At 32.3% G+C, this 13,443-nt stretch overlaps 2 protein-coding genes across 5 annotated transcripts in view; both read left to right on the top strand.

Annotated features, from left to right (window-relative positions):
• TfIIB (transcription factor IIB) overlaps positions 1-13,443 on the top strand; it is a 108,963-nt gene that overhangs the window by 49,547 nt on the left and 45,973 nt on the right. The gene's annotated exons all lie outside the window — the stretch shown is intronic.
• Adar (Adenosine deaminase acting on RNA) overlaps positions 1-13,443 on the top strand; it is a 29,370-nt gene that overhangs the window by 1,424 nt on the left and 14,503 nt on the right. For 2 of the 4 annotated variants that reach the window (XM_066388695.1, XM_066388685.1), the window contains exon 2: positions 5,793-6,299. The exons of the other annotated variants lie outside the window; for them this stretch is intronic. In XM_066388695.1, coding sequence (XP_066244792.1) covers positions 5,793-6,299 — 507 coding nt within the window. The remainder of the gene's footprint in view (positions 1-5,792; positions 6,300-13,443) is intronic. 4 annotated transcript variants of the gene reach the window in all.

The raw sequence follows: 13,443 nt of genomic DNA, 5'->3' as shown, positions 1-13,443 counted from the left end.
ACATTTTTTTACTAACACAAAATTATTGATTTCATTTTTCTCCAAACCAATACATAGTACAGAAAACAAATATTAATTCTTAACACTCTGTATTTTGGAGATGAAGTGTTTGCAGACCTATGATCACTTGAACTTTTTTTATGTTTTGAGCTGGGCAATCACCCCGTGAAATATTTTAGAATACTTAGAATATACCCTGTATAGTAATATACAGAACCTGTCAAAAAAACCTGATAAAAACAGCTGTGCTAATTTTTATGTAATATGAATGTATATATTATACATATATGTATACTGGGTAATTCAAAAAGGAGGCTTGCTCTTATAATTTTTTTGTTTTTATACTTAGAAAGTTGAAATTTGGAGGGAAACTATATGAGAATAGAGCTGATTGATTAACATTAATGGCGCTTATCTAGCACTTCCGGTTTGACCTCCGAAACTGACCTCATCTTTCGATTTTTAAATGTAATTCCCTATAAATTTTTTCTTTTTTGGAATCTAGAAGTCATTAAATTTTTTTTTGTGGTTCCTCCATGTCGAGCTACGCCACTGAAATATACGTATTAGGCACAATTTTAGGTTAGAATTATGGGAAAAAATACTAATTTGTCATTTTATTGAGTACTTTTTCTTTTATAAGCAATTTAAATATCGAAAAACAGTGTTTCCCATTTATCTTCCGTTTTTCGAATGGCAACATGATTGTTAATTGCGATTTTCTAAAAGATTATTTTTTCCTGAATTTTTTGATACCAAACAAAACGTATGTTCATTCAGAAACGAACCGTTAATTCATTAAAAACATTCTAATTTAGAAAATAATACTTAATAAAATGACAAATTATTATTTTTCCCCATAATTCTGACCTAAAATTATGTCTAATACGTGTACTTCAGTAGCGTAGCTCGACAAGAAAAAATCACAAAAAAAATTAAATGGCCAATTTTTAGATTGAAAATGGCCTCTAGATTCCAAAGAAGAAACAATTTATAGGGCATTATATTTAAAAATCGAATGTTGAGGTCATTTCCGGTTAAACTGGAAGTGCTAGATAAACGTCATTAATGCCAACCAATCAGCTCTATTCTTATATAGCTTCCTTCCAAATTTCAACTTTCTAAATTTAAAAACAAAAAAGTTATATACATTCTTGAATCACCTGGTATATTATGAATATATGTATATACTATGATATATTATGATATATCTATATATATATATACTATATATATTATGAATATATATATTTTATATGAATTGATATATAATTTCTTTAATCGATTTAAATCAATCAAATTAAAATCTTTTTTGACATAATCCAAAGTGTTTGGAAATTGCAACCCTGAAAAGTGCAAAAACTGTCATATTTCTTATCAGTTTTTGTTTGAAATAGGGTATGTTACATGCAACATCTAGATAATTCCATGAAGGTTCCAAAAATTAAATAATATACAAGGTGTTCATTAAAAACAATCTCTTCTCTGTATAAAAATTTAAAGGGTTTTTTTTCCATCAGGCTTGATATATTTATTTATAACTATTTCGTAAATTTTATTAAATTACCTCAATCAGCTTTTGAGATAATAATAGCATTCCAGACCCTTTTGACACCTTATATTTATTTGCACCCGCTAGAACAAATGTGAATAGATGCAACTGAAAGATTAAACTTTGTGCATGATAGTCTACCGAAACTAAATTATTCATATTAGCACTGACTGGTTTAGGGTTATCCCGTGTTAGGTGGATTTTTGTACCTGTCTGTTTTGAATCTAAATTTTACTTTTCATTTAATAAAAAAATACAGGTATACTCTCAAGGGTAATTTTATTGAATGAGTTCTGGTGATAGTGGTTATCGACTGCTTTATGCTTCATACATATATGGAATAAAGGTTTCTGTAGAATAAACGTTGAGATCAAAATATTATACTACATTATACAATAGTTTTATACCTTACAGTATTATACTGCATTATTCGCCATGTTACATACGTGTTGTATAATATTATACCTTTCTAAACTGACTTTGACTGTCATGAGTTAGCAGGTAAAATGTCTGTAATGGGTTACTTCAAAAACTTTTGTAATATATACGGTGGCCAAAATAAAGATGTCCAACATGGGGATCTCATAAACAGTAATAGATGCAGACTTGGTTAAATGGGAAAAAAATTGTACATTCACGAGAGTAGTTTCACGATGTAAACTATCAATCTGATTTTGAAAGAACTTCTGCTAAGAACGATTCTTGTGATGGCGCCTCGTACGACATTGACCGGTGTTTTCTACCACACCGAGATTTTGGACACCATAACTGAAATTTCTTCTTTATTATGGACGCCATATTCAAATTTTACATAATTATTTGGAAAAATACCTAAGTAGAACACGATTTTTTGCATAAATTTGTCTTGCAATATTTAAGAATAAACCAAATTTTCAGGTACACTCGTGTGAAGTTCATTGGTGTCAGAGCCCTTTAGATTAGGCAGTAAAATCAGAGTTCAAAAATAGGTTCACATAAACCCAACTGGCACTTGAACAACCTTATAAGAATAGCATTGTTGTCACCAAGTGTCATAAATAAAATTCATTGGACAACAGTGCTATTCTTTCTTGAATAAAACAAGTTATCGACAAACTATTTTTTTAATTTAAAGTAAGAGACAGTGCAGTGGTATAGACAGGAGATAGCTGATAGTGTTTGTCAATGTCTTTCTGGGTCAACAGATGTTGAGAGTAATATTATTCTGAACGCAATTCCTATTTATTATTAGGTTGTTCGGAAAGTAATTTCGTTTTTTCCCGACAGAGGATTTAATGGTATTTTTTTGCACTTAACCTCACACTTAAGCCATATAATTTTTAAATGCTTTGAGAGCTCATATAACAAGGCTTGTGTGTGAAACATTTCAATTAATTCTACGCAGTAGTTTTTGGTTGGTGCCCTTTTAAATATGGAGAGCGATAAGCAGCATTTTCGACATATCCTACTGTTTTACTACAGAAAGGGTAAAAATGCTGTTCAAGCCAGAAAGAAATTGACCGATGTGTATGGAGAAGGTGTGTTGACAGTACGCCAGTGTCAGAACTGGTTCTCTAAATTTCGATCTGGCAATTTTGATGTCGAAGATGCACCACGTTCGGGAAGGCCGGTTGAAGCTGATAAAGACGCCATAAAGGCATTAGTTGATGCGAACCGTCGAATAACAACACGTGAGATCGGATTGAAGTTAAATTTATCGAATTCAACAGTTTATGACCACTTGAAAGGCCTGGGATTATCCTCGAAGCTCGATATATGGGTTCCCCATGTTCTCACAGAGAGAAATCTGTGTCGCCGCATTGACGTCTGCGATTCGCTTCTCAAACGTGACAAAAATGATCCGTTTTTGAAGCGCATCATTACTGGGGACGAAAAATGGGTTGTATACAACAACATCAAACGCAAGAGGTCATGGAGCAAAAAAGATGAATCGACTCAAACCATTTCCAAAGCCGATATTCACCAAAAAAAGGTGATGCTGTCTGTTTGGTGGGATTTTAAAGGAATCGTTTTTTTTGAGCTTTTACCGGATAACACAACGATTAATTCGGAAGTCTACTGCCAGCAGCTGGACAAACTGAAGGATGCACTTCAACAGAAAAGACCCGAACTAATCAACAGAAAAGGTGTAGTGTTTCACCAAGACAACGCGAGACCTCACACAAGTTTGATCACTCGCCAAAAGCTTTTACAGCTTGAATGGGACACAATGCCACACCCACCATATTCTCCAGACCTGGCACCATCGGATTATTATTTGTTCCGGTCACTCCAAAATTTTTTAGACGGTAAAACTTTCATCTCAAATGATGAGGTCAAAAACCACCTCGATCAGTTTTTTGCCAGCAAAGACAAAAAATTTTATGAGCGTGGAATTATGCTACTACCAGAAAGATGGCAAAAGGTGTTGGACCAGAACGGCCAATATATAATTTAATAAAGCATTTGTTTATTATACGAAAACTGTCATTCATTTTCACATAAAAAAACGAAATTACTTTCCGAACAACCTAGTATTTAACGTTTCCACAAATAGAAAAATGTTAAGCACGAAATAAACACGCCTTGACATTTGATAACTCACAGACTCCTAAAATATCAATAAACTAAAAATGTTTGACACTACTAAAACCTTTGATTAATATGTTTGTGGGTGTATCAGTGGTCTACAAATACTCAAACATAGCAGATATGTTAACACTCGAACAAAAGCGGATACGTCAACAAAGATTTGTACCCCTATACAACACATCATGAAGTTCTTGTGGCTCACTACTGATTATTAGTTGTCAAAAACTCCATCTATTAACACTAAAAAAATGAAGTGTTTGAACTGACTCACCCTGTACACAGATTGGTCAAATTTAATAGTTCAACTTTAACAAGAATACACTAACTGTAATAGGTATTACATATATAAATCGCTGCACAAATCATATGAGGCAAACATACTAGTTAATAAACCTCCTGCGTATTAATAGATAATGTCCTTGACAAAAACGAAGTGTTAAGAAAATGCTGTCATCTCTTACATCACCCTGTATACACGGTGTCTTTAACTGAGTGCCCAATTAGAATATTTAGAGGTCCGCGAAAGCTAGATAATCACAATTTGGTATACAGCCATTTGAGCCTAAGATCTATTGATTGAAAATATTTTCAAATTAGCGGCACTTCTAGAAGTGTCGGAAATGAATAACAAGTTTCTTATTTTCAATAGATTGACTATTTTTTACATTTTTTTTAATGATTCCATATTAAATTTTAGGTCAACTTTATGTAATATACTGCTAAGTTAAAATGTCAATTTTCAAAGATAAAAATTGTTTAGGTCAGAGGAACAACAAATTTTTGCCACTAAAAAATCAAAACACGGCACTTCATTCTCCTCGATTTAAATTTTAATAATCATCTATAGGGTGGCCTACAAAATAAATTGAACTAGACCAATAATTAAAAAAAAATCTTATGTAAGAATAGGAAAATGGTACTTGGCTGAATGCAGAATGAAATGGCTTTTTAACCCATGTAATAAAATATGAAATGTCTCATTCGAAAGAAATCACTTAGGCGTTTTTGTGTTGGCTTAGTTCAATTTATTTTGCGACCACCCTGTAGATGATTGACAAAATTGAATCTTAGAAGAATGAAGTGCAGTGTTTTAACTTTTTACAGGTAAAATTTTGTTGTTCTATCTTCATTAGTTCCATTATAATAATTTTTTTTACACAGAAAATTTTTGCCAATTAGGGCATAAAACAATTTTTATCTCCGAAAGTTAACGTTTTACTTTAACAGTATGTTACATAAAGTTGACCCGACATTAAACATGGAATCTCAAAAAAAAACATAGTCTTTCCATTTAAAATAACAAATTTGTTATCAATTTCTGATACTTCCCAAAATGTCGCCAGTTTGAAAATATTTTCAATCAATAGATCTTAGGCTCAAATGGCTGTATACCAAATTGTGAATTTCTAGCTTTCGCGGATCTCTAAATATTTTTAATGGACACTCGGCTAAAATTACCCTGTATACTAGTCGACGAGGGCAGTCACTTTCAAGCACATTTTAATATATCTTCCAAAAATATGTTTGTCCCGTTGGTTTTGTCCAGCAGTTTATTTGAGTTTATTGCAAATTCCATTGCCACAGCTATGTTATCCAGTCTCCGAAAGACTAATACTTGGTACTGTGTTAACACAGGCCATTATTGATCAACGATCAATACCGTTTTTAGATAGGAAAAGCAATGATAAACCCGCACCGCCAAAACGTAAAAAGAACGAGATTAGCTTAACCGGTAAAAACTCCGTTTCCATTCTAAACGAGTTACGAGTGGGGCTAAAGTATGAAGTTGCCAGCATTGAAGGGCCCCCGCACAATCCAGTCTTTTCTGTTTCCGTGGAGCTCGATGGCCAGAAGTACTTCGGACAAGGAGCCACGAAGAAGATGGCCCGTGCTAAGGCCGCAGAAGAAGCTCTGATGTCCTTTATTCAGTTGTCAAATAGCGGGACGCTAGAGATGACTTCTAGCTTGTTTAATACGAACGCGAGTTTCACTAGTGATAAAATTAAAGAAGAAAAGAAGGATGTGCGTATTACCGCACTGAAGGATAAAATCCCTGTAATGCTGCTCAGTGAGCCTCACCCCAAAGCAGTTTACTCGTTTACCCATAATGAGACTGATGTGATGAACAGATTTAAGCCCAGAATTACGATTGATAATGAGACTTTCTATGAAACTGGTAAGTTTTGGCATATACAGGATGAAGCAACAATGTGACAAAAGTACCATATGTCTTCTTACCCTTACATTTGATAAATCACAGCCTCTTAAGCTACCAATAAACTTAAAATGTTGCACACTTCTAAAACTTTTGGTCAATATATCAGTAGGCTTACGTACAGTCTACAAATACTTGAGCCCTACCGAACCCTCTACAATTGGTTGTTTAATGAAATGGTGACGAACATCTATACGTTTTGAATCTTTGTGATACATGGGGTTTGCAGAAAGCTTCTGTGAGCCTTAACCATCGCTATGTATGACAATACACTTTACTGCACTAGTTAATTCACTTAACAAATTTGTCAAGGCTTAGTGGCCTCTGCAATGGTCATGTATTCGTCTTTTATCTAGTCTTTAGTATTAGTATTAGACAAAGGGACAATAGTCCATTTTCTACTTTCACATGATATCGAAGAATCAGATAGCTTAAAGCAAGGTCCTGGGTAGGATTTTCTGTCCACAGAGTGCCCCACCCAATCAGCGTCAACGAATTTGTCTAGGTCTTCAGTGCCGTTTGAAATTAGTTTGAATCTGCTATATGTGGCCTGGTCAGGATGACCAGATATATTAAATTGCCTACGAGTTACTCATATGGCACGACCAATGCATTATTATTAGCTCTTAAAAGATTTACATTAATGTTTAAAGGAGCATTCAATTTTTTGCAGTCAAACACGTTAAACTTATCCTAACTGTTGTCCATGGACTTTTCTTGATCTAAAACTGTTTCATAGTTACGCTAGTTTATTCTAACTCGGCAGTCTTAACATAGATATCTAACTACAGGTGAAATAGTTTTGTCAAATCTTGTAAAGGAGCTTCTGCTCTATGTTCTATAATAGCCGAAGTACGGTTCCATATACTAATTGGAAATTTTCCAAAAACGTCCTGTACATGGAAAACGAATCAATTTAGCGGTGGAATAATCACGCCATGAAATTTCATTTGAATTCTAGAATTCTAGAATGTGCACTCGGATTTTATCTATCCGTTGCCGTTCGACCCAAATACCATAAATCCATTAAAAAGGTGCTGCCCTATGGTTCAGATTCAAGGTATATTATTGGGATCTCGCAAACTATAAGAGATACAAGGTCGCTTAAATTGGGGTAAAGTTGCACAATTTAGTGCCCAAGAAAATGCCATTTCGAACTCGAAAAAATTCCGAAGATATCCAGAAAAAAACGAAATTTTGCTATATAATTTTTATTTTCTTCTAACTTTATTTGAAGAGATATTTCAAAACAAACGTCACTTCATCGTTACTACTTTTTCTTCCCTGCAGGATGGCGTTGTGAAATTTGAAATCTGACGTTTCATTTTCTGAGTAACCATTATCAACTTAATTTTTTTAAATACGAACCTGGATTTTTTATCTTGTCTTTTATTACCCTCTGTCCTTCTAAAAACAATATCCAATAACAACCATCCAAAAAAAATAGTATACAGTTGTGGTCAAAATAATAAGAGTGTAAATGTTGAATTTAAACTTTTTATTCTAGTATTTTAATAAATGAATAACACAATAAAATTTAGTATGATTAACATTGCACAATATTATTAAAAAACTATGTGCATTTTTTTCTAGTAAAAAAAATAAGAGTAACTTTTCTGTCACTGTAATTAACGAAAACTATGATTCCTTAAAATTTAGACTTAAATTTTACAAACGTAAAACACTAGCACTTAGTAGAATATCCCTTTTGCTTAATGACATCAGTCGTTATCTTGCTGATAGATTCATTTTAAAGTCATATTCATTTCTGCATATAGAAGCATAATTCTTTCTAATATTTCTATGTAAATTTCTTTGGTCATGGTTATGGTGGGATTATGGTGTCTTTAATCCAACATAGTGGACCCACTTCATTATAGGAAAAACAACCCCACATTTTAATATTTCCGCCGTATGTTTTACTGTTCCCAGTGTATGTCGAGGATTCAGTTCTTCCTTCCTATATCATCTTACATACCGTTTCCCATTCGATATAAACAGATTTATTTTTGCTTCATCAGTAAATAGAATATTTTTCCAATTATTCTGGTTTTTAATTAAGTTAGATCGATAAAAGTCTAATGTTTATTGTATATTTTTTTACTCAAACGTGCTATTTTTTTTGTAACTCTTCCATGAAGATTCATCTCTCCCAAGCGTCTCCTTATTGTGTGCTAGGCTCAGTTCCCGTTTAATGCCAAATGGCGTTGATTATAGGTCTTTTATCGCCTCTCGTACAATACGTGTCTATCAACAATTTTGCTTGTTTTTCTTGGACGACCACTGGTTTCTGGTGGGATTTCTTTCAAGTTTTGTTTCTTCAAAACCCTAGCTGTAACACATTCCGATCGCTGAAGAGTGAAGAACTTGAGAAATAAACTTATAAGTTTTGTTTTGGCTTCGTAATTGCAGTATTGGACGTCTTTCTTCTGGAGTGCAACGCTTTGTGCGGCCATTTTAACGTTCAAAACTAAACTGATGCATCAACAGTTTAAAGAGTAAATATACAAAGATTAACCAAAAGAATTCAACAAGCCGCAAAAAAAATTAAAAGCCACTTTTATTTTTTTTCCCAGCAAAATGTTTACCATCAACAAGAAATATTAAGCAGATAAGATAAAATAAATAAATAGGTATATGGTATTATATTCAACTTGTAAAGGACAAGATGTGGTATTAATAGAAATATCATATACATATATGGATTAATACAATTATGCTAAATTAAATTATTATAATTTTTCAGTAACTTTTTACACTCTTTTTATTTTGGCCACCTCTGTATATGTTAAAAATATCCTCTTAAAAAATACATACAGTTGCGGAAAAAAGTATTTAGACACCGCTTCATTTGGAATATAACACTTTCCAAAATCGAAACTGTATTAGTTGTACTTAACTATGTGTATACAGAAAATAAATCTCATAGCCAGATTTTTTAAATAATGTATAATTTATTAACAAAACAAAAATGTGAAACGATAAAAATAAATTATGTTGAAACAAGTATGAAATGCAATAGGAAAAAAGTATTTAGACAAATTCTACAAAGTATAACAAACAAATAACAAACAAATGTTCTAATATTTTGTTGCGTATCCTCGAGACTTTATAACAACTTCTAACCGTCTAGGTATAGAATGAGCTAAATTTTTAGTAACTTCTGGAGAGATTTTCATCCATGTGTCCATTAACTCTCTTTTCAAATCGGTACGGTTGTGAATAGGTTTTTTGCGAATTTTTCTGTCCAATTTTTCCCACAAATGTTCGATAACATTCACGTCAGGTGATTGAGAAGGTGTTTCCAATACATGAGGAGTATTGTAAAGAAGCTATTCCCTTACTAATCGCGATTTATACTTAGGATCGTTATCTTGTTGAAAATGATAACGACCTTCTAGATTCAATTTAATGGCACTTTGACGCAAACTGTTCTTCAAAATGTCTAAATAAGGATATTGGTTCATAATACCATCTATAAATACAAGGTTTCCAACACCATTTGCCGCCATACATCCCCATACCATCACATTACCTCCTCCATGTTTGACTGTAGGCTGAAAGTTTTCCTTATTTAGAGCTGTACCTTTCTTTCTCCAAACTAATTTTCGTCCATCCAATCCCCAAACACTAAATTTACTTTCGTCCGAAAATATAATAGTTTCCCAAAATTCATTTGTCTTGTGTTTATGAGCATTTGCAAAATCAAATCGCTTCATTCTATTCACATTATTAATTATTGGTTTACGACGTGCAGTACAAGCTTTGAACCCTTCCTGTTTCAATTTGTTTCTCACTGTTCTTGGTGTTACAGACTTTCCTGTTGCCAATTCCAAATATCTGGTGATAGTTGTTGAACTTTCAAATGGGTTCTTCTTAATGGTTCTGACAATTAAGCGCTCATTTTTGTCGTCAAGTTTTGAAGGTCTGCCGGGTCTTTTTCTATTTTGGACTGTGTTTGAAATTTTGAATTTGTTTATGGTATATGCCACTGTCGAATGGTGTCTACTCATCAGTTTCCCTATTTCTCTTGCAGATTTACCGTCTTTATAAAATTTTAATAACCAAATTTTTTTCTTCATTTGTTAATTCCCTAGTTTTTGGAGCCATTTTAAAAAATTTCAAGTTTTTATTACTTCAACGAAGCAAGAACTGATTCTAAATGATTGCAGTATACAAGTTGCTACAAGTTGTTTCTTTTTCCTGAAGCAGCAAAGTGATTAAAAGGCAGTATGCGCGCGTGTCTAAATACTTTATTCCTATTGAATTTCATACTTGTTTCAATATAATTTATTTTTGTCGTTTCACATTTTTGTTTTGCTAATAAATTATGCATTATTTAAAAAACCTGGCTATGAGATTTATTTTCTGTATACACATAGTTAAGTATAACTAATAGTTTCGGTTTTGGAAAGTGTTATATTCCAAATGAAGCGGTGTCTAAATACTTTTTTCCGCAACTGTATATGTATCAGTCACCCTCCCACGTATCGTTTTTTGTATAGGTTTGTCTTTGTTGCGGTTTTTTCTGCTCGCGTAGTAGATGTTTTCTATACATTTTAATATATCAAATAACTTTATTGAAAAAAAAGTGGTAATAATGAAGTAACATTTGTTTTAAAATACCTCTTCGAATAGTCAGGAAAAAGTAAAAATGATATAGCAAAATTCGTTTTTTTGTGCATATCTCCGGAAGTATTCGAAATGGGATTTTCTTGGGCACTAACATACTTTTGTGCAACTTTGCTCTCATTTAAGGGACCTCGTAACTCGTAAAATTGTGAGATCCCAGTGATGTGCCTTGAATTTAGACCACCCTGTACAACTGGGTCATAGTGCATTATGAATACGAGTTTATTATTAATTTCCGCACAGGTGTCGCAGTTTTATTTATCCCTCAGAAGTTGCATAAAGAGATTTGATTCAAACCCATTGTAGCCAGATATAAATATCATAAGAATTTGTCATAAAATATTGCCCCGTTAAGCTGCTTGTTTTTTTGCGTAAAAAATATCGTCATATCCATATAATATACTGGGTGTATCAAATTAAGTGCGCACATTTGTTAATTTTGTTATTAGTAGAGATAGAACCGTAGTTTAAACTGCAAAGAATTGTATTTTCTTGGGCTGGCTATGATGCTGATATTTGAAAAACAATTGAACATCGCTTTGTAAAGATAATTAAAAAAAAAACACTTTTTTATGGAACACTGTGTACATCTATAAACGAAATTATAATTAGTTAAATTTTACACAAAAAACTTTAATAACTTTTTTTCTAAAATAAATATTTTTGAGGATATTGAGCTTTTTTTATTTATGATTGTACAAGTGGCAATCAATTAAATTAATTTAAAAAAGATAAACATATTTAAAGCAGGTGTTCGAAAATGTCCCCTTCTTGTTATGTGCATTTTAAAGCACGTCTTTTTACACTATTACAAGCTTTAGAAATTTGTCGACGAGCTAAATTGCGGAGAACTTGACGTATTTTCGACTTAAGTTCTTCCACTTTTTGATACTTTTCTCGATACAGCGCATCTTTTACAATACTCCACAAAAAAATTTAAAGGAGTAACGTTAGAAGATCGTGTAGCAAAACATATAGGACCATGGGTAGTTATAATCCTATTGCCAAAATATTCATGTATTAATGGATACATTTTTCTTATATTATAAGCTGAAGCGCCGTCTTGTTGAAAGAATAGTTTTTGTCTCTCCACTAAATGAATATTATCCATAAAATCATCAAAAATTTCCCTTAATAACTGATTATAGCGTTGTTCTGTTAACGTTCCTTCGTAAAAAACTGATCTCACTCTTTTTGAACCTATTATGCTACTCCATACATTAACACTAAAACGTGTCTGTGGGCAATTGAAATTTATCAGAAATAGATTTTTTGTGCTTCAATAATGGACATTTTTTTGTTGAACATTTCTCGGTTAGACAAATTTGACTTATTACTTCACAAAATTCGTCGTTCGGCATTTGGTAAATCTATTAACCATCGATAAAATTCCATCCTTCTTTCGGAACGTCCCTCATGAATTTGATAAACTGATTTAAATTTATATGAAACATCCTTGCATTTCTTTAGAATTCGACGAATTGTAAATGAGGATAGGCTGCTTTCTCTTGCTAAGTATCTCACAAATTTTGTAGCAAATGCCCCAAAATATGGCAGACCGTTAGTTTCGGTTTGTTTATTATAACATTAAGTTTTTTTCCTACTTTAAAAAAAAAGACGTAATTTTGCCGAAATATGCAGTAAAGTTTCAAAAAGTATTGACGATCATGAAAATTTCTTCCTGAAAATTATTCGCGATAGTTGTTTAATGCACTTATACTATTTTAGTTAGATATTATGTACGATTCTAATATACTACATTTTTCTTCATGTTAAAAAGGCATTTTAAAATATTTTAACACATTTACTATAAATTTAAAATGGTTTATTTTGACATTTTTGACTTTTAACCATTCAGCGTTTGCTAGATCAAATTAATTTGATTGATTGCTATTTGTACAATGGAAATAAAAATAGCCCAATATCTGAAAAAATATTCATTTTAGAAAGCGCTACTGAAGTTTTTTGTATAAAATTAAACTAGTTTTAATTTCGTTTCTAAATATACACACTGTTTCATCTAAAAAGTGTTTGTTTTTTAATTATCTTTACAACGCCATGTTCAATTGTTTTTCTAGCATCACCATCGCAATCAACCCAAGAAAATACAACTCTTTACAATTTAAATTAGGGTTCTATCTTTAGTAATAATAAAGTTAATAATGGTGGGCACTTAATTTGGTATACCCTGTATATATAAGATCAATTTGGGACGCACTATACAAGGTGTAAATTATCATCATGGAGATAGTTTAGGGGGTGATAGTACTCTGACAAATAGTTAAAGAATGCTCATAGCCCTAAGGTCAAAAACGCATCATGTTCGATATACAGTGTGGTAAAGTTTCATATTTTTTCTGACATTTTGCGTTTTTCTTATATATGCCATGAGTTAAATTTTTGAAATTTTGTACACCTATTTTCTTTAAAACTCTCTACAAAAAATGTCAAAATCGTCGATAGCTATGTACAG

The sequence above is a fragment of the Euwallacea similis genome, chromosome 1 (assembly GCF_039881205.1).
Source record: "Euwallacea similis isolate ESF13 chromosome 1, ESF131.1, whole genome shotgun sequence".
Lineage (NCBI taxonomy): Eukaryota > Metazoa > Arthropoda > Insecta > Coleoptera > Curculionidae > Euwallacea > Euwallacea similis.
The sequence above is the reverse complement of the archived record's forward strand: the minus strand, read 5'-3'. Positions and strand labels throughout refer to the sequence as shown.